At 42.3% G+C, this 21,851-nt stretch overlaps 1 protein-coding gene across 10 annotated transcripts in view; it reads left to right on the top strand.

The window, feature by feature from the left end:
• Nucleotides 1–21,851, top strand: part of SLC9A9 (solute carrier family 9 member A9) — a 607,901-nt gene that overhangs the window by 489,835 nt on the left and 96,215 nt on the right. For 9 of the 10 annotated variants that reach the window (XM_031448683.2, XM_031448597.2, XM_031448670.2 and 6 more), the window contains one exon: nucleotides 13,630–13,681. In XM_031448683.2, coding sequence (XP_031304543.1) covers nucleotides 13,630–13,681 — 52 coding nt within the window. Of the gene's footprint in view, nucleotides 1–13,629; nucleotides 13,686–21,851 lie in introns of all 10 variants that reach the window. The other variant, XM_064491830.1, reaches the window with a different exon arrangement.

Below are 21,851 nucleotides of genomic sequence, written 5' to 3'. Positions count from 1 at the left end.
GGTATTTTGCCCAAGATCAGGACTAGGGTGAGGCAAACAGAGTACCTAGGATGCACAATTTAAGGAGATGCTCACTCTCAGGATCAAGCTAACCTTCAGCACTTGCCTAGCCTGGAGAGAGAGGTCACCTAGTCCCAGCCCTGATTTCACTGAGAGACTTGATTCTTTGCAGTAGAATTAAGAAACAGATGTATTACCTTTTAGTCTATAAGTATAAAAAGACCATTTGTTTAAAAATTTTTAAATATCTTTTTTTTAATTGAAGTATAGTCAGTTACAGTGTGTCAATTTCTGGGGTACAGCACAATGTCCCAGTCATACATATATATATACATATATTCATTTTCATATTCTTTTTAATTAAAGGTTATTACAAGATATTGAATATAGTTCCCTGTGCTATACAAAAGAAATTTATTTTTTATCTCATTTTATATATAGTGATTAACATCTGCAAATCTCTTAGACTTTTTCCCCAAGGACCAGGCAGATAATACACTACTTATACGTGAAGTGTCCAGAGGCTAGAGTGCTTAATGGCCCAGCATGGGCACTGAGCTCTGGATTTTGATTATTCTGTGTGGGGGTGTCATTGATTCCAACTGCACATTTTTTCACATCCTAACATTTCTGAAGTCAATCTTATAATCAATGGTGTCAGAGTACAACTAGCAGCATTTTTCTTAGAAGTATATGAAGTAATAGTGTGCCTTATAATGGATGGCATCTTTGATTTGATTAAATTCACTGTAAATACTTTATGTATCTGGGCTTAACACATTTTTCATATCTATTACAACATCTACATCTAGCATGTAATAATGGTCATGGGATGTCCTCAACCAGGATTTCCCGAATGAATGAGTGAATAAGTGAGTGAAGGAGGGAATGAATGAAGGAGTCCTCCTGTCCTAGCTGATATTTACTTGCAGGGCTTGGATAGTGTGGTGTCAGGAAAAATATCAGTTCGTATACAACAGTTTAAAATATCATTATGATCTTCTGGAATGATAGGCAAAAAGCCTGATTGTTGCATTAGCCATCAGCATTCACTTAACTCTCATTATTTCATTTTCTGCCAAATTGATGCTAATTTTCTTTCCACGCTGTGCACTTTCTGTAGTCTTCATGATCATTTGAAACCCTGTTTTACAGCAGATTTTTACTCACTCCTTTTGTCTTCCTCTTTCTCATATGCTCTAAGATAACTTCTTCCCAACAGCCTTTTCATTAATTCTGTTTTTACATCTCTGATTTTAACCCTTTAATTCTGAAATCAAGGTGCAGTTGTCAGTGTAATTCTAGCATTAACCATGAATTCTTTTACTTTAAGCATTTCATTTTATTTTAACACAGTCCTGCATGAGCATGCCCCTCATCGTTAATAGCTGCTGGTTTAGCCAGAGAAGACATTTTTCTAGTGATTTACTTTAATCCCTGTCACCAAGAAATGAAAATCATTTTCTTCTTTTTGATGAGTCATGCAGTAACAGCTTCCTCGCTTACCCTTTATCTCTTCCTGTCAATTTCCCTCTAAAAATTAAGGTATTTATTCATTCTTAGCAAAAGCAAGATAATGCAATATTGAGACTGGTATTTCTGACTTCACTCTCTTCTGAGAATAAAGAATATGTTTTTTTTTCATTAAAAAAAGTAAATATATGTATATCACAAAGCTGAGTATTAACTATTAACAGCATTACATGGCCTTAAAAAGTGTTAACCACCCCGAAGGAAAATAAGATTTCAGTTGTTAATTTGTATAGATTATGAATCACAATCTACTTCCAGTTTGGGGCTTAAGTAATGGTTTTGGCAATCATTATTTACCCAAAATCTATTTTAATTTCAGTTTTAGTGATTTATTAGTGTTGGTGAAACAATCTTTTCTAGCTATTTGTTCGTGGTTTATGTCCACATGGTTAATAATTCTGTACTATCTGCAGGACATTGTTGATGGATAGCCAGAAGCAACAGATGTACTGGTGCAAAATTATTACAGAACCCAGTCGCAAGTGCCTTTGAATGGATAACTTAAGAAATGGGTTATAGTTTGTTTTTTTTTAAATACTAAAATACATGGTGTTACAGTGATAACTTTAGATCCTCTTCCCAACCTCCATATGCTTTAGATAAAACATGAATGCTACCTAGTGCATATTCTAGCCCTCCATAAACACTCAACGTATGTTAGCTGCTACTATGATTTTAAGTTTACGTTTCCAGCTGCCTTTTCACACTCTGCCTCCCTTACATCCTCTCTCAATACCCTGGTGACCTTTTGCCCTTGGGCTTTTGTTCTCACCTCTTTCTGTTCTCAGGAATAAGTCTGATCCAATCACTTGTACATTGTTTGACTACAAGTCCAAATATTGCCTCTACCAAGTCCTTGCCTTTAGGACCGATCTTCAATGGGGAATGAAGCACTTTATCTCATGCTAAGGAAGTTCAGGCACTAGAAGTTAAAAATGGTCATGATTCAGGGCAGTAGCCTTCTCAAAACATCTTGTAGATTACCTGCCCTACCAACTGCTAAAACCAATCTGGGATGGAGATTTCAGAACCAGCCACTGAAATTACACCTTCTGCCTCAGCTGTACTGTAGATAAACATCTATCAATCTTGCAAAGCTTTTTTGTTCTCTTCTCAGGATTATTTCCAGGACATCATTCCACATAAATGTTTCCTTGTCACCGTTTACTTTGGCTGGGTCAACTTTTCTCCTGGATTTTTGCCTAGAGGAATTTAACGTTTCCCTAAACATATGTTCCATTTATTTCTCCCTCATTGTCAAAGTCCATTCTTATTTTTTTTTAATTTTTATTGAAGTGTAATTGATTTACAATATTAGTTTCAGGTATACAGCAAAGTGATTTAGTTATACATATACATACATATATATTTTCTTTTCTGATTCTTTTCTATTATATGTTATTATAAGAAATTGAATATAGTTCCCTGTGCTATACAGTAGGCCCTTACTGTTTATCTATTTTATATATAGTAATGTGTGTCTGTTAATCCCCAAACCCTAATTTATTCCTCCCTGCCCTTTCCCTTTTGGTAACCATAGTTTGTTTCCTACGTCTGTGAGTCTGTTTCTGGTTTGTAAATAGAGTTTGTAAATAGAATTTAATGGTTCCCTAAATGTATGTTCCACATACTTCCCCCTCATTGTCAAAGTCCATTGTTGATTTTTGCATCAAGAGAACACATTCCTATCCCGGCCCCTTCCCTCTGAAGTCTGAGCACATCCGAGAACAGCAACATGAAGGCCTGCTCTGGGGTGGCAGTCCAGACCCACACTGCACACCCAGTGTGGGCCTTCACGGAGAGCTGGGATTCTGCCGCAGTTCCACCTGGAGTCCCTTGTAGCCGGAGTGGTTTGGAGTGAAGGAAGGAGATGCTCGTCTGGTATTGTCATGTGAGCCTATGTGTTTGACTGTGAAGTAACCACAATAGTCTCCAGGCTTTAAATTTTCTACTTCTCACTCAGACCGCCGACAGTCTGGGATTTATTTTCAACCACTTTTGGTTTCACACCAACATACAAAGCAGACTCCTACAACCATTTTATATTCAGTAGTAAAAAGTCTCTTTTTTTTCTCACCCATCATCAGTTTGACATTGAGAAGACGCCCCACCTGGTAACACGCTAGAATTTCAACAAGCTAATCCACTTGAAAGGATAAATCCCTAATTGCCCAGACAGGGCACCCAGAGTGAAGCCTTAGGGAAGAAAGGCCAGATGCCTTGATAAGTTATTACATCTCTCTTCTCACCAAAGTGTGTCAGTGTGCTTGCGGCTTGGGTCAAAAGAAATTAGCCTGTGTATTCAGTCTCAGTCCTGTTTCTAATTGACTCTTATCTGTAGCCTGAAATTAGCTTACATCTTGGCAGAACTAAACATGGCACACTCAAGGGAAGTTTTGCCAAACTTCAAGAACAGGATGTAGATCTGCATTTGTGTCGGTGACTTGTACTTGTTTATTAGTGTTTATTTTTCAAAGAACATTATGTTTTCAGCATACGTATATGTTCCTGAGCATACTTCCGAGTCGTCAGAGGTGAGAAACACCAGCTCAGTGGCTCATCTCTGCATCCAGGGCACACCTACTCTTAGTCTGAACACTATAAATAAGCCTCCACTGGAACCAGACATCACATGGAGAACTGACTTTCAGGTCAAGTGAGGGAGGGCAGAAACACAGCTCCTATGCTGGAGATGCTCACAGTACAATCTTAATTCAGAAGACCTCCGTAGCAAAAAGAACAGCGTCATCACCCACCACCACCAGAACAGCAGCTGCCACTCCTGAGCAATTCTTGGTGCAGCCTGTGCAGAACCTCCTACCTGCATCATCTCTCAAGCACCCCGTGGGATAGTCACTACTTATATCCCATTTTAAGGGAAAGGGAAAGGGAGGCACAGCTTCTCGCCTGTAGTCACACAGGTGAATGGTGGGACCAGCTTGTCAGGTGTCTAACTCCTAATGATTGTGCTCTGTGCTCTGTGCCTCTTGGTAGCAGTCACCTAGTAGTTTTAGTAAACTATGTCAGCAAAGAGTTCAAGAGAGGCCAGACCCTTCTCTATTCTGATCAGCCTAACAGGGACCTAAGGAAGCTGTCCCATATCCATAATCTCATAAAAAAAAAAATGTCATGTGGACAGCCCCAGGACACCAGCACAGGAATGTCACATGAACCCTTGATCTAGCAAGTTGGTAATCAGCCAGATCCCAGGGGTGGGAAAGTGTAACGTAGCAGAGCACATGAAGGACCACCAGACGCCAGTGCATCCGGGCACCGGTGGAAACCCAGAGGGACAGCTCCGCTCTCAGCAACATCCCCAGACTTCCCAGTTTCTTACTCTTCTGCGGTTTGCTCAGTCATAGCAAATGCTTCTTGTCCCCAAATTATAAAACCTCTCTTTCTTCCTTCACTGCATTGGCAGATGTATTATCTTATCCCTCCCCAAATTCAAAATCAGAGTTGCTTCTGAGTACACGTTAACCTGTGTGCTCTACAACCAGTCTTCGGATAGATGTGTAAAACCAGCCACCCAGTTACTGGCCAAGAGACTCACTATCACACCTCTGACATGATCCATCATTCTTTGCTTGAAGGCAAACAAGAAATGGGAGAGGTTATTTTTCTTGATACCAAGCCCACACTGATAACATTTGGGTAATTCCCATGTGGTATGGTCCCACATAACAGATATTAATCCAAACAGGAATTTTTCTATGTCTATTGCCACAGCTTTCATCCAGAAAATGTTCACCTTCTTCGAGACTGTGATAAATTACTCTCCTGAGCCTCTTTCCTAAGCCTCTCTATAGCCTTTCTTAAATATGATGTCCAAACTGTCTTCAAATACTAAATAAGATACACCCTTCTCCATCTTCCATGAACATTCCCAGGCCACTGATCTTGCCCTTGGAAAACCCACTTCCCCTCCCTTTTTCCTTGGATTTTACAGTTTGGTCTCAACCTCCACTTCAGACAAGCAAAGAGCCAAAACTCTTAAGGGTGTGGGAAGGGCTGTTTTTCTTAAGAAGGTAGAGAGCTGACCTTGCTACACTCACAATAGAGATGCTTAGAACTCACTGAGCCGAGCTTCTGTTCCACCTTTCTAGGAGGATGTGCCTCAGGGAAAACTCACACATATTCCTCCCGTCTGCGTCTGCGGCTAATGGCAGGGGTGAAACATTAAGGGCAGGAGTAGAAACTCGGAATCATCTCAGTACTTTCCTCTCCACTCCACAGCCAGTCCACCACATCCCACCACCCCCCCCCCTCCATGCACACAGCTCTCAATTCCATCTCTTGTCCACCACCACTGTCTTAGTTTAGACCCTTGGTCAGACTATTGCTGTAAGTCTACTAAATGACCTCTATGCCTCCAGTTTCTTAATATCACAGTTTTGCCCCCAGTGGTTTCTGTAGAACATAAATCTAATTATTTCAACCCCTACTGCCTACAGGAGAACAAAACAAAATGAAAAATACTTTCCTAAGCATAGCATTCAAGAGCCTTTATAATTTGGCCTCAAATTACATTCTGATCTCACCCAGAGCAACTCTGCCCACCTCAACGTGCATAACCGTCACAGTCTACCCACATTATCATGTCCCAAGTCTACTTTTTTTCTTTCAAATTTCTCCTTTGCTCCTGGTGTGCCCTCCCCAACCTCCCTTTCACCAAAGGTTAAACTTTTCCTCACTGTTGTGTGAGTCCCAGCCCACTGATAGTGAGGCTGTGAGCTAGGAATGCCTGAGGCACTTGCCCACATTCCTCACCCGTATTTCTCTAGACAGAGACCCCACAGGTGCTTTCCCACCAGGGCCAATGTTGTGGCTAGACCAGCTCTTGTGAGTTTTGTTATGATTGCAGGATACACTTCCAGAAACCATCAGGGAACTTTAAGGAAAAAGATTCATTGCTCTCACAGGTCCTGGAGGGTATACCCGGCACGCCTGAGGTCACACAGCAAGGTCATGGAGACAGAGAGTGTGGACCTGAGGCTCTGCCTTTATTAGGTCTGAGGTTGGGGGCTGAAGTGTTCGCTCCTTATTGGCTAATAAAGCAGAAGAGCAGGAAATTGGGCACAGGAAAGGAAAATCTGGGTCTTTCAAGCACTTATTCATTTGGGTTATCCAGGGCTTTCCAAAAGACAGACTTTATGGGTGGGGGCTGCCTAACTCCTCATCTGGCTGTTTTGCTAGGAGCTGTATTGTATGGCTGGCAATATGTTTATGGAAGATAGATATCTTTAGAAGTGAATGCCTCAGTGATCAAAAGCTTAATGTCAGGCACCTATACTACACTCCCCTTTCAATACCCACTTCCTCTTTGAAATGTGCCCCACCTCTCCACAGCCCATCTTGGCTGGACTTTTTGTTGCTGTGTTTCAGTAATTCCGTGTGTAATGCTTATTACCTCATCACATTCTGGTTCTTTGTTTCCAACAGCTGTCTTTCCCATTAGATCTGGGGTCACTGATGGCATGAATCCTGTCATCAACCTTTATATCCTAGCATCTATCATTTATAGACAACCTACCCTTGGCTTTACCCTATCTGGTATTTACCATTCGGTGTAGGGGACATCAACACCTCCCTAAAAGAATAACACCAGTAATGGCAAGAACATCAGCTAATGTTTCATGAGTGCTTCCTAAGTGGCAGCCAATATGTTACACACATATATGTATTAACATATTTCATCCTTAAAATAACCCGGAAGTAAATATATACTTATCCCCATGTACAGTTGAGAAAACTGATATTTAGAGGCATTAAGTAATTTGTCCTGAAATTACAAATATAGTGAATGATAGAAGTGAGATTTTAACCCATACAGCCTGGCTTCAAAGTCCCAACTCATTTAGCTACTGTGCCACATCGAAATAACAAAATGAACTGAGGCGAGTTTTCCACTTACCTTAGTCCATTTTTTTATCTCCCCTCCCCCAAAATTTAAAATCAATTATAATAGATTAATTTGGGTCATACACAAGTTCTACTAATATTTATGCAAATAATACGAGGTGGGGATGGGGCAAAGTTCCAGATTTTGGCATGATGTTCTCATAGCTACCCAACAGCCCGCAAACCTCAGCAGGGGTCTTTCAGACTCCTCCACTGTCCTGCTGTATTTATTGTGCTCAGTATCCAGTCACTCTTCTCTTACTGAAAATGTCATTTTTTATGTTTAGCCATCAAATACAGCTCTTAGAGGAAGTGGCTTCTCCCCCACCCCCCCGCCCCACCACCCCGCCCCTGTCAGCCAGGGACTCAGAAGAACCAAAACTGAACATAAGACTGTTGGGATTCACACAATGAGATTAAGCCCTGGTAATATTTCACTGCCTTTCCGGAGGTGCTAAGTGATAAAGATCAGAATGGGTTTTGTTGGCTTTAATGGGAAAAGTGAACCTTTTGTTAGTTGCTTACCTTGCTTCCCCTCTAAGAGAAACCCAACTTTGGAGCTCTCTCTTTTTGCCGTGGTTGGATATGGGAGCATCCTGAGACTTTAATACATCTAATAAGACTCATCAAAGAATGGAGCTGCCATGGCAGGGGAGGTGCATTGTGCTGCACAGAGATGTGTTTTGCTCTGAAAATGGAGCTATATGCTTGCTGTAAATGAGGAACCCAGAGTGAGATGTTGGAGGGCACAGCTGGGAATATGTGCAAAGCTCGTTTTCATTTTCATCTGAATACCATAGAGGCAGCACTCGACTTGTTTAAAATTAAAAGGTGCATCAAAAATGCAAAACATCATATAAAATTTTAACCAGTCTTTTTAGTTGCTTTGTAATCTTTACTGGCGCTTCATTCTCTATATTTTTAGAAAATTTTTTGAGCTGTGTGGTGGTTCTTCCATCCACCCTGGGCTTCCCTTTCTATAGTCGCAGGTACCTTTCTGGTTATTCGTCCACCACCTGCCCCTATTCTTTATAATAATGTACTGCTTCCTTTTCACCTGCCTTCTCTTTGCTCTCCTTCTGCTCAGTTCTTCCCTTCCCCCTCTTCCTCTTGCTCTTTAGACACCTTCCTTTCCTTTGTTGCCCTCTCACCTCCAGAGCCTACCAGTAAATTGTAGGTAAATTCCAATCCGGGAAACGTGGCCCTCCATGAATAGAAATCATGTTCTGTGAAACCAGAAATCCCTGCTGTGCCCTGGCCACTCCTTGTGGCTCAGCTGGAGCTGTTTGTGTACATCCAAGGGTTACCCGATGCAGAACTGGGGACAAGAAGTGTTGAGCAGTGACCATGGTGGTACTGAGCTCTGGCCCCGCTGATTTTAAAAAGTACTGATAATAATAAAAATGACAAAAAGGACAACAGCTGCTAACATTTCTTGAGCACTCACTAGGTACCAGGCCCTAAGCTAACACTTTATTAGTGTTTTCTCCTTTAATCCTTACAACAACCCTGGGAAGCAGGCTCTGCTATCATCCCCATTGCACTGACAAGGAAGCCGAGGCAGTGAGTGATGCAGTCACACAGCAGTGAGAGGCTCTTGCCAGCTGGGTTTCACTCACCAGCCCTGTTCCCCCAACAACCACAGGGTAAGCGGGAGTCCTGGGATTCCTGAAGAGCTAGCCCCAGGGTGACATGCAGCCATGGATGCAGCATGTCATGGCGTAACCAGACAGGTGGACCCAGGGTGGGCCAGGGTTGTCATAGCCCCAGCAGAACGATCATAGGGGCCCCAGGAGGGGTTCCGTCAGGAAGCAGAGTACAGAGTAGAAGGTGCCAGCTACTTGCAGTCCAAGTCAGTGAAAACTTTAAGCAATGGGGCATCTGAACCAAGTTAGGGCACCAAGATGAATGGTCCACGGTGATTAGAAGAAGAATGGCAGTAGTGGGAAGTTCAGGAAAGTAGGTGGGGCATCACGATGGCCAGTGATAGTCAACAGGGCCCCAGCCACCAAATGGAGTTTGGAGAGAGGGGATTCAGTTGATGGAAGAGGCACTGATCTAGGCAAGGCCAGAGCTCAGGGATACTGGGTCTCGGAAACAATGACAGGTCCAGTTACCAGCCCTGGGGGACTGGGTCCAGAGGAGACAAGCAGCAAGGGTAGTTCAGTGTTATGGGAAAGACGCTTAAGAGCCTTAGATGTCACCCAAGGAAGTGGGACCTCATCCCAGACACCTGTGATTTCACCTGGGGAGCTGCTGTATACACATGGGGCACCACATGCTAGGACAACATCCTGTCTTCTTTCTGATAATCCCTCAAGAACCCCTAATGTGTAAATGATCTTTTATGCTTAAAAGGGAGTGGATTCGAGGTTAATCCTAAAAGAATATCATTTTCACACTCTGATTTGCTTTCTGGAAGAGAAGAGGAAGAGATACAGACACAGCTGGCATGTTTGCTTAACCGTGGGGATGCTGTGTGATGTGCTGTGCATGCTGGTGTCAGATTATATGTCACAATTGTGAAAGGCCAGCAAATTGCCCTCAGAAACAATGGAGAGTCAGTCTGGGGGTGTGCAGGGTGTGGCAGAAGATAACTATGTTTTCTTGTAAGCCCTTATATAATGTTTCAATTGTATTGTTTTGTTACATATGTGCGTGTGTGCGCGTGCAGGCGTGTGTGTGTGTGTGTGTGTGTGTGTGTGTGTGTGTGTGTGTGTGTGTGTGTATTATAAACTTGAAAAGAAAAAAATGCACAAAACTTGACTCTCAGGCTATCAGTCCCATCTGTACTAAACTAAAGACATATAGAGACAATATGCTAACCTATTGTTGCAGACAGGAAATCGGCACTCTAACTGGCAGATACAAGAATTTTAAAAAGCAAAAGAATAGTAGCCAGGGACCATTTAATGTAGGCATAAAGAGGCTCACTTTCCTCTCAGAAATCATTATAACACAGCAAGTGTTAGATTTTATGGGGCCAGCGGTGATACTGAGACCTCTAGTCAAGTTCCGCGTATCCCCATTACACTATGGTTTAGGAGGCAGGGAGCCAGGTAATATATTTTAGCATGACTTCTATCAAAAGGAGCCAAAATCACAAATGAGAGAAGGTATCATTCTTGCCTGCCTTTCCTTCAGAACTTTTAAATTATAATGAACTGTTTAGATTTTTCGAATGAAACCCACCAAACTGTATGCCATGTGAGGGCAGGGACTCTGCCTGCTTTGTTCACCCCAGCTGCCCCGGGGTTGGGGGTGGGGAGTTTCTCTTTCCTCGAACCTCTTGAGTGTTCAGTGTGCTGTAGGCAGGAAGGGAGTCAGGCCGGGCCCCAGGAGAAGCGCTCCTGTTCGGGAGAAGAGCAGCTCTCCTGGGTCCCTGAGGTGCTTGTCACCAAGTCCCACAGAAACTGAAGAACTTAATCCCCTGCTATCATTCCTCTGCTCCACCTGGCTTCTGGAATAATTGAAACTAGAAATGTCTGCTGTGATTGCTGCTAGGGAGGAAGGCTTAAATTTTAATGGAAAACTTCAGTACTACCTCAAAACTTTAAATGTTGGGTTTCTTGTGAAATTTGACTTCTGTTCTCTCCAGTTTTCTAGAGAGAAAGAGAAAAGAAAAGAAAAAAAAAGCGCTAAACAGATGCAGCAGGGGGAACTTCAAGACCCTCAGTTCAATTCACAGCCTGCGTGGGTGCCAGGCAGCCCTTGGTTGGGGGCAGGGGGCTGGGAGGTTCTGGCTTACTCAGTAATAAAGGCCTCTGGGGGCCCCAGCTTCCCCAGAGAGCTCAGAGCCCCTGGAGGCTTGAAGGTAGACCAGCCCCGTGAGAAAGGGGGATGGGGACTCCAACTTGGCCCTCAGTGTTTACAGAGGTTAGACTCATGTCACCAGACCCCAAGGTCACTGCCTAGACTCACCGTAGGAGGCTGGGCCTAACCTCCCCTCCATTGTCTCTCTCCCAGCCCTTCTGGAAAAGATCCTTCCTGACTCTCACTGCCTCTGTCCTCCCACCCTCCCTCCCCCTTCACCTTCCCCAGTCTTCTCTCCCCACTGCCCCCCATCCTCCCCCTCCCTGCACTGCCCTCTCCTCCCCTCTCACTTCTCTTTCCTCCCTCTCCTCTTACTCCTTCCTGACCTCCTTTCCCTCCTTCCTCCCTCTTCCCTTCTTCTCTCCCTCCAACTTCAGTGAAATAGATCAAATAGCTCTTTCTACTCAAAAAAATCAAAGGTTAGTCCTCACCAAAGTCCCTTTCTGGTTACCTGAAGGCCAAAAAGATCAGCATATGATAAATAGCTACCCATTTTCCCCCCTGGGTTAGAGAGAAGGGGTTCTTCTTGCCCAGAGGACACTAATTTTTGAAAAATCAGAGGTATTTTAAACACACTGCCTCTCCACTGTTGCTTTCCTTTCACGTGTTAACACGTCTGTCGTCTGAGCTGGTGGCTTCTGGCCTGACTCCCCTTCCCACCTGGAGAACCTAACAGCCAGGGCACTAAAGAAGTGTTTCCAGGGGCAGGCGTGGAGGGAAGGACTCTAAAGTTCTACAGACTGTGGTGTTCTCAGGAAAGGCTCTGCTCGAGCTTGAGCCAGGTGGCCCTGAGCTGTGCCCCCACCCCCACCCCACCCCCGACAGACGGAGGCTCACTCTCCTCCCGAGCAGAGGAAGTTCAAGCTCCGGGCCCCCACTTGCTCTGGCCCTACCAAGGTCCTGGGAAGAGCCTCAGCATTGTGTTCCCATGGTCCTATGTTTTTGTAAGATTTGCAAAAGGAATATATTTTAACCACTGTTGGGTATGATCGCTGTTTCTTTCCACCACAGCTTCCCGTCCATCATGCTTCTCCCCTGGTCAGTGGGCTCTGGAGTGGCCCTGGGCGTCTGGGGGATCCAACTAAGGGAAAGCCAGATTGGGAGTGCATTTAGTTTCTCTCTAGGGGGATGCGTCTGTGTGGTCTGCAGTCACTTCTGTGTGTGGGCAAGTCACTTCTGGCCATCCTCCTGCAGGAATAGTGCCACAAGGTTTGATCAAAGATGAACAGGTCCTGTGGCGCCTGGCTTCACAAGTCTGTGCGTAGTGGAGGAAAAAACAAGGCTTGAAATGCACTGAGCCAGAAGCTAGTCTATGGATAATCCTTCCAACTATGAGATGTGGAAAATTCAAAGTGGAAGACTCCATTCTCACCGATGCCCTTTCAAAATGGAAATCAGGGATACGGATATTCAGTGATGCAGCATATACCCAATAAGCATAATGGGCATTGTTTCTGAGAATTGCATGAAATGAGATTTATCAGAAATCTTGTCTTCTCAGGGTATTAAGCTTTAGCAGTACTGCACACAGCAAGCGTGTCTGTGTGTAAGGAAGCATGCTTTAATGCCTCCCAGTTATTAATAATTCTGATCAGTCTTGCTGGAAGAAAAGACTACCTTATCTGCCTATTCTCTCTTATATAAAACCATTATCATATAAAGTATGCAGGCAAAACTTATGAGGAAAAAGTTATTTTAGAGACATGTCAGGCAGTAAATTAATTAGAACATTATGTATTTTATAGACTTTGAGATGTCGATTGCATTTGCCAGATTTTAAACTTATGAAGTGTTTTATAATTCATTTTCTCTTTCTAAAGAGTCACTCTCATACCTAATTTTGTATTTGTATTTTTGTATTAATTTTCTTAAAGAGAGCCCCCCAAATTGTGTAAGCCTCAGACCCCACAAAGCTGGATCTTCCCTAGCGAAAGCTTCCATGAGCATCTGGACAAAGGACCTATTTTCTTCTGTCTTGGGGAGCCTGCTCCAGCCTGGGGCCCCCCCCCCCGCCTCCCAGAGCAGTTTGTTCAGTGATCCCGCGGGGGTAGCAGGTGGCCTTCCTCCAGGATCCTGTTTCCCTGGGAGCCTTTTTCTGCGGGCTCCTGGCCCAGGTTCTCAGGCTCCTGGTCTTGCCGAGGAAAGACAACAGCGAGGAACAGCTGCTGGTGCTTGATCTCACCAGCTGTGCTGAGGCCCAGATGTACAAGTTTTCATTTTTGCCGTAAATCCATCTGAAGTTCTTTTGATTCAGGGAGAAGTGGGCTGGTTTTCTGCCAAACCTTTCCTCTGTTTCGTATTTGGGTCGGGTGATCTGACAAATGAGACTGTCTTGTCTCACCCGCGGCAATGCCGTGACCACTTTTCTGTTCTCTTTTACAGAGTGGGTGTGGACCTGGATGAAGATCGGAAGGAGGAGCCCTCCTCACACCAGGCAAGTCAAAGAGGCCGATGCATAGAGTTTATAGAGGCTGGAGATGTTCTGTTCCATGGCTGAGGGGCTCATTCTAAAGGGAGGGCTGCCTCTGCAGATAAAACAAATCAGACGGCTGAAATATATGTGAGACTTACAAGGTGTCGATAACCTTTGCGTAAAATTTAGAGAGCTTAGAACTAGCATACACGTGTGCCCTCCTCGTGGCAGCAGGAAGCCTGAAAGCTCTGCAGTGCAGGAGCAAAGGCACAGCTCTTGGAATCAGGCAGCCTGGATTCAAACCCCTGCCCAGCGACTTGCTGGCTTGGCCGTCTCAGTGAAATTTACTTGATGCCTGTTGCACGCATGTTAGGCACGCAACAGGGCCTGCTTCTCCTGCGTGACTTCTCATGTATCAGGTCTAGGGGTAGAGAAATACAGAAACACTGAAAAATCTGCAAAAGCACAGCCGGAAAATCCTTAGGGAAAATTGTTCAGAACAACGTGCGATTGTCTTAAGTGAGGGAAGTGTATTCTCCAAACTCTGGTCTTGAATCTAACATCAGAGTAAAGCCCGTCATCGGCAATTTTGCTCTAGTCATTTTTAATTCAGTACTTAAAGCAAACAATTGTGTAAAAATGTTGCACCTTTTGCTGAAATCACAGGGAGACAGACATGCCGGAACGACGTTGTAAGTAAGTGACGCTGCTTAATGACTTGTGGTTCTGATCACATCTGGATTTGAGGAGGAGCCATCTCTCTTTTATTTCTTGCTTTTTCCCTCCAATGCCCAATGAGGTGCAGCTGATTAGTGCCACTGGGCAAGATACTGCTGCTTTCCTGGTTCACGTAAAGGAAGGATGCTACGCTCTACAAAAAGGGCTGCAAAATTAAGTTGGCGACGATCCTGGCTCTTATGTACTTTGAATTTTTTTGTCACATGTGTTCCAAGGCCAGCCTGGTGCTGTTTTCACAGACTTTATTGCCCAGGAAAGACACCTAACTGCAGGACCGAGCCCAGCAGGAGTGTCAGCGAACTGGGATTAGGGCCAGAGCAGTGACCTTAAAAAAGAGATCAAAGCCCATCTCCTTATACTGGTGGGCACTAATGAGTGGTTAGGAAGGGCTGGTGGTAGCCCTGGCGATTTTTACAAAGCATTTTATCTCCCATAGGTCAACTAATCCATCCTCCTACTTTCAGGCATGACTTTTATCTAAATTGTATCCTTCTCTTACATCTTTTTCTTTGAAAGAAAAAAGACAGAAAAAGAAAACTCATCAAAGAAAATTTATCATCTTCCTCTAACTGCCTAATATTTTACAATCACATATAATTATGTGCTAGCCTAACTTTTATAATTTAAAAGTATTTTATTTTAGCTCACTCACACCTTTGTCAATTCAGTAATAACTCTTACCTGAAGATACGTAAACCAGTAGAAAGTATTTTTTTGTTGTTAGAGAAGTGAAATAGTACAACATATTACAGTGAAAACTACGTGGTGTTTGGATCATGGGCAAGTGCTTTACATCTTTGGATCTCAATTTTCCTATCTGTAAAATGTAAATGATAATAACATCTACTTCTCCAGGTGGTTATAACAATCAAGCCAAATTATGTTTATGAAAACTGGGCAGTAAATTAATCAGAATATCGTGTATTTTATAGATTTTGAGATATTTGTTACATTCACCAGATTTTAATTAATCAAACTTAACTAATTTTGTTAAAACAATCTTATGAAGGATTTGGTGAAGCAGCTTACACTACCACATATAAAAAATAGTAAAATTTTTTAAGAATTGTAAAATTCAGTAAAAAATAATAATAATAATTAATAAGAGCAGAAAGTCAAAACCAGAGGAATAAAAAGGATCGTGAATAAGCAGCTCATAAGGTCCTATATGCTTGCTAGGGTTGAACCACAAGTAAGCTTTCTGGTAGCCAAAGTCGGGAGAAAAATCAGTGATACACTAAATTATTATCATTAGAGGGAAAAATTATACTGTCTCCTTAAGCTGTGCAAAACTTCACAGGCTACAGTGTTTCAAAAGAAATTTCTCACTTGGGGCTTCCTGGAGAGGACGAGTTGAGATTCCTTGTGATCATTTGCGCGGTTCCTACTGATCTGCTGCTGCTTAAAAAACACTTTTATTTTTAAGAAGCATCCTGCAAGTGTTCTTATTCATGATGTTGACCACATGTTAGAAAGAGGTTTTCTCCACACCTTGGAATAGTTCTTATTTTCAATGCCAAGTACAGGAAACAGTGGGCTCAGGCCAGAAGTAACAAACCACAGTGTCCATGCAGCTGCCCCTCAGCCTGGACAGACAGGTTTTTTTGGTACTTTCCAAACCGTGAGTCAAGAACCTCTCTGCCCTCATTTTGCCTGACAGCTTGTTGCTTATTATCAGCATCTGTTGCTCTGACTACAGAGCACAAACCTAATTCTTAGCAGGATTGCATTTTCCCACTCCGTTTGCATTTATTAAACTGGCCTTGCGTTAACAAATAGGATAATCTTTGCACTGGTCGACCTCTAAAAAACAAAAGACTTTCTTCTTACTTAACAAAAAAACTTCTACAGATAATTACAGCAATTACTGATAGACACTCTCAAAATCAATAATACCCGTATGTAATGACATGTACATATTTTTGAAGGAATCTCCCATTTCTGTGTTTATGGAGAATAAAATAACCTTTGGGAAATATGAACTGGTGGCTGTGACTATCTAGCAATCTCATGATTTTCCGTTTTGCCTTGTCACACCTTGAAAGTGTGACATATTACGCTGTTACTTGTACCAGACCCAGAAGCTTTAAAAAGCATGTTCCACATGCAGGCATCAAACTGCAAATACATGCTCCATGCAAATGTGCCACTTGGAGAAATGGAAGGTATTGCAGTTGTGAATTTTTATGTCTCTTAAATGTAAGCAAACAAACAAACCACCCTCAGACACCCTCTGCCCCACGTTTTCCGTATAGTCGATTCTGGGTCCTTGGAAGCCAGCATTACAGAGAAGGTGAGAGTCGCTGGAGCGTCACTCCCACCTTAATCTTTCAGTAGAAAATGCCTGCCACCCAAGAAGGGCTGCCACTCTTGCTTCTCTTTTTCCTTTCTTGCCATGTTTCAAGATCATCCTAATATTTGTGGAGTAGTGAGTACTGTTAACACTGTTCTCAGCACCTTACCTGTATTAACTCATTTATCTTCCGAGGTAAACCTATGAGTGGGCACTATTATTATGCTTATATTTCAAATAAAGAAACTGTATACAGAGAAGATAAATAACTTGCCCAGAAGAGGTGAAATTTGAACCCAGACAATCCAGGTCCAGATCGTCCACTTTTACCTGGCGTGCGTGCATGCATTCATTCATGCATTCATTCATACAGCGTCCATGTCAGGCACTACTCCAAGCGTGAGGAGGATGCAGCAGTTACCAATTCAAAGTCTTCGCCCTCACAGAGCTTACACTCTAATGCAGGATGCTGAGAAGAAAAAGTAAACAGCTACATAGTCTTAAGTTCAGAGAGTGGTAACAATGAAGCAGGTAAGAAGATGGAGAACAATGGAGGAGAGGCTGTTGGCTGGCCAAGGCAGTCCTCTGTGAGGAAGTGGCATTTGATGGGAGTCCTGAACGATGTACAGAAGTGAGATGTGCATCTGGCCTCTGGGGTGAAAACGGTCCAGGCAGATGGAACTGCAGGGATGATGGCCCTGGTGTTGCAGTGGGTTGTGTGTGCTCCACGTGCTTCAGGAAGGCCAATGTGGCTGGAGCCGAGTGAGTGAGGTGGGAGTGGGTGGAGGTGATGTGGGGGAGACTGAGAGGGGCCAGATCACTGGCCATGGTGGTGAGTTTGATTTCATTCCATGTGTGATGGAGGCAAGAACTCTCGTCGCAGCTCTGGAGCTTGGAAATAATGGAATCACCCCTTTTTAAAAACTCCTTTTTCTTCCATCTCCACTCTGCCAACTGTTACAATGAGGTTAATTTTTATCTTTTCTGCCATAATTTTACTTTTAACCGTATGCTGGCTTCTCTATGTGCTCCCTTAAAGCTAACTTCCAATTTTATTTTTGCTTCCGGAAGTCCCTTTGTTGAAATTCTAGTTTTGCTTGTCACTTGTGCTTGTGTGTAACCTGGGTGGATCAGTTCTGGTCACTGAAGCTCAAGAAAGTCAAAGCAAAGCTGAGAAAGGTCCAGAGGAGGGCAGCTTCCATGAGTAGAGGGAGATGAAAAGAATTAGGATTTCTCCAGCAGAGAGCCCAGCACTAAGAAGGGATACAGCAAAGTGTCTGTAAAAATATGAAGTGTGTGAGTCAGGTGAATGGAGACTTGTTTGCCAAATCCAAGAAAACCATAACCTGGAGTACCCTTAAAACCTGAAGGAGCCCATTTGGAGAAGAATAAAGTATTTGTTCTTCTGTACAATTGATACTTATAGTCATCTAGAGTGGCAAGGGCTGGGGAGACAAGTGGGTTCAGGAAGGGAAGAGATTACTTAGCAAATAGTCGGGTCATCTAGTCTTTAAATAAAATTTAATTTCGCTTTGTGAGTATTTCAAATATTTCTGACAAACTTACGGAAAACAGAATAAAGATTCCCACATATATGACCTCAGATTTAACAATCATTAATATTTTTTCATACTCGTCCCTAAGCTGTTGGAGTTGGCCTCATAGGATGTAAATTCCACACTAGACCCCTACAAATATTTCAGAAATAGAATCCTAGGCTTTAAAATTGATCTGACCTAGATGAGGGTTTGTTTTTTTTTTATGTTGTTGCAACTAATAGTACTTCGAGAAAATGGAATGACTATTTCAGAGCAAATATCTTGGGTTTTCCCTTGGCCAACACTGAATTTACTGGGGTTATATTTACTTGTGGCTTATACACCCAAAAGTATACACCCTCTTCACTACATTTTTACTGCTTAGGACTAAATTATATATATATATATATATATATATATATATATTATATATCTCTTACCTTCAGATTCTACAATTACACGCTCTAGAAAATAGAAATAATCATGAGGAAGAGGAAGTGAAGGAAGACAGCAGCTACAATTTAGCAAACACTTTTTATACATTAGATGTCATATATAAAATCATATTTAATTTTTACCTTGACCAACCAAGATACCAGTTATGAACCTCATTTTGTAAATGATGAAATTAAAATTCAAAGAATTAAAGTAACTTTCCCAAGACAACAACACCAAAAACTTCCAGCCACTTCAACAACACCTAAACTCCAATGTCTAGTTCCCCAACTCTGTGAGACTGTTGCTCGCTGCTTGCACTGTTCTCTGCTTGACTGCACTTCCTTGCACTACAACTGGGGAAGGGCCTCCAGGCAGAAAGAAACAAGAATATAGGGCTCACCTCGTTTCTTTGCCTTCTCTCAAGGATCACAGTCTTTTGCTGCCTGTTACCCAACACCTGAACTCTATCATATATTTATGATATCAATTATTTTATCATGGCCAGCCAGTATGTACTTTGCAGTAGTTTTCTAGGGGGAAACATCGTTTTGTTTTGTTTTCAGACAAAAACATAATACAGTATACTCACATCATAAGTCTAAACATATGACTCACTTTTGCTATGGCATTTGTGGTTTGGGGCACTGTCACTGGAGGATAGCATGAGCTGGGTGGGATCTACCATTTTCCATTAGGTGGGTGTGTATATGGGTGCATGTGTACATGTGTGTGTGTGTGCATATATATAAAAGAGCACAATAGCTAAATTATGCTGTAAATCAGGCATTAGTTAAGAATACTGTGAAACAGGTATAGTGAGATGATATGAACTTGCTCCTGCTTGTAATCTGGTCCCTCATTGTATGTCTTGGTATTCAATCTGCAATCAGTAACATGGTATACTTGACCTAGGATAATTTTTTATGTACTTTTAAGGGGAAAATATGTCTTCTATACCACAAATATGTTACCTTTACAAATACACTTTGTAAACTACAAAGAGTTACTCCTCACCATTTTATTATCTCTTCCCAATTCCCACTCCAATACCTTATCTAGAACTTATGATTCTAGTATATAGTAGTATCAGCCTCCTATTGCTGTGTAACAAATTATCCCCAAAATTAGTGGCTTAAAATAACCAACATTTGTTTTCTCAGTTTCTATGGGTCAGGAATTTGAAAGCAAATTAGCTGAGTGTTTCTGACTCAAGGTCTCTCGTGAGGTTGCAGTCAGGATGTCAGCCAGAATTACAGTCATCTGAATGCTCGACTGAGGCTGAAGGATCCACTTCCACGATGACAGGAGGCCTCAGCTCCTTGTTGACTATTGGCAGAGAGACTCAATTTATTACCACATGGATCTCTTCCTAGAGTTGTTTGTCTCCTCACAACATGTAACTAACTTCCCTCATGTGGTCCAAGACAGACAGACGGCAAGGAGGAAACCACAGTGCTTTTCTGTGACCTAGTCTTGGATATCACCATCACTTCTGCCCCATTCTGTTATTAAAAATGAGTCACTAAGTACAGTCCACACTCAATAGGAAGGGAAATTAGTCTCCATCTTTTAAAGGAAGACATATCAAATAATTTGTGAATATACATTTTTTAATCACCAAAATATCATGTTATATTTACATGAACCAAAAAATTTATTTTTCCATGGATTAACTTGGATTTCTTGAATGGACAAAGTTACTTGAACCAGGCCTTTTGATGGGGAGCTGAGGGTGGTGGAGGGTAGCTAAACCATGAGTTTAGCCCATCTGCAGTACATCTGTGATGTCTGTGATGTCTGTGATGTCCACATGTCCTCTTGACAGTTTTACCCATCCTTATCTAGTTGTTTTCTTCATTTTTTTCTCTGTAAGCATTTATTATCTGACCATACCTTCTTGGGAACATTTATGAGTTTATCATGGCATGAGGAAGGTGAGAATATTTGTATAAAATACTATTTATATGGAGGCTAAGGATTAATTTTACCTTTTAAAACATAAATCCTAAAGAATTCCTATTGACTCTTAATTATATTATGTTTTCCCTCTTCAAAATCCAGACATTTTTCTCTTTAGGGGAACAGAATCTGGTCCTCTATTTGATAATCAGAAAATCAAGGCAATAAACTTGAAGTTATTCCACGAACACATTCCAAACTGGGGGAGATGGCAGGGCAAAAGTACTGCTATCAAATTCCATTCACACTCACTACTTGAAAAAGTGCTCTGGAACCCATAAGGAACTCTACAGATTTGTTACGTTAATTATTTGTCTTTGTCATCATTCTGTGTAACTTCCGTTGACATTAGTATTGAATATGAAAGGTTGAGAAATAGAAAGGAAAATCTTGGCTCTCTTAATCCTTTGAATCCCCCTGAAATGAGGAGCAATCCCATATGATTATCCCAGAGCAGAGTTCATCCAGTTCACTTAGCAAAGTCCCCTCATTTGAATATTGATAGAGGAATGTATTTACATTTGCTCAGTTCTTTTTCATTAAGGTTAATACAAGACATCCCCTCTTGCTTTAGTGTCTGGTTTTCACAGATTTCTGGCCAGAGCCTCTTGTTTTCTCCCAGGGGTCCAAAAATGTCTAAAACAAAGAGTCCCCTCATAATTTTCCTGTTGCTGTCTCTCTGGGGTGGTGCTAAGAGTGAGGGGTCACTTGAAAGACATCTACTCACTCCCTGCTGCACCCAGTCACTTCCCAGCCTCTGGCCTATTCCTTTGTTTAAGGAGAAAAGGGAAAGACATCAAATGCCCCAGTCACTTTTACATTTTCCCAGAAATAGAGGCTAATAAAGGAACCAGAAATTGCACATATATCAAGCACTCTGCTTCTTAGAAGTATCAAGGGCAAATAAAAGCTAAGATTCAATGCCCTTGAATCGCCAGTTCCCATGCACAGCTGTGAAACAGGAGGCTCCGAGTTGGAAAGTGTATCATTATTATTAAATGGTTAATGGTAGAGAGTCAGAGCTCAAATCTTGGTCATCAGTTTCTGGATCTTCTGCTTGTTTTAACATGGACACAACCTCCCCTCTGGGATCACAGAACTCAAAAGAGAAGATATATTGCTAGTGATAAAGAAAATATCACCAAGTTCCAGATTCTACTGCTGATGACTGCACACATCCATTGTCCTTGGGTGTGGGCTGATCTCTGCTTCAGAATAATCCAGG

Source organism: Camelus dromedarius, chromosome 2, assembly GCF_036321535.1.
Source record: "Camelus dromedarius isolate mCamDro1 chromosome 2, mCamDro1.pat, whole genome shotgun sequence".
Lineage (NCBI taxonomy): Eukaryota > Metazoa > Chordata > Mammalia > Artiodactyla > Camelidae > Camelus > Camelus dromedarius.
Note: the sequence above shows the minus strand (reverse complement) of the source record. Positions and strands in the feature narration are given on the sequence as shown.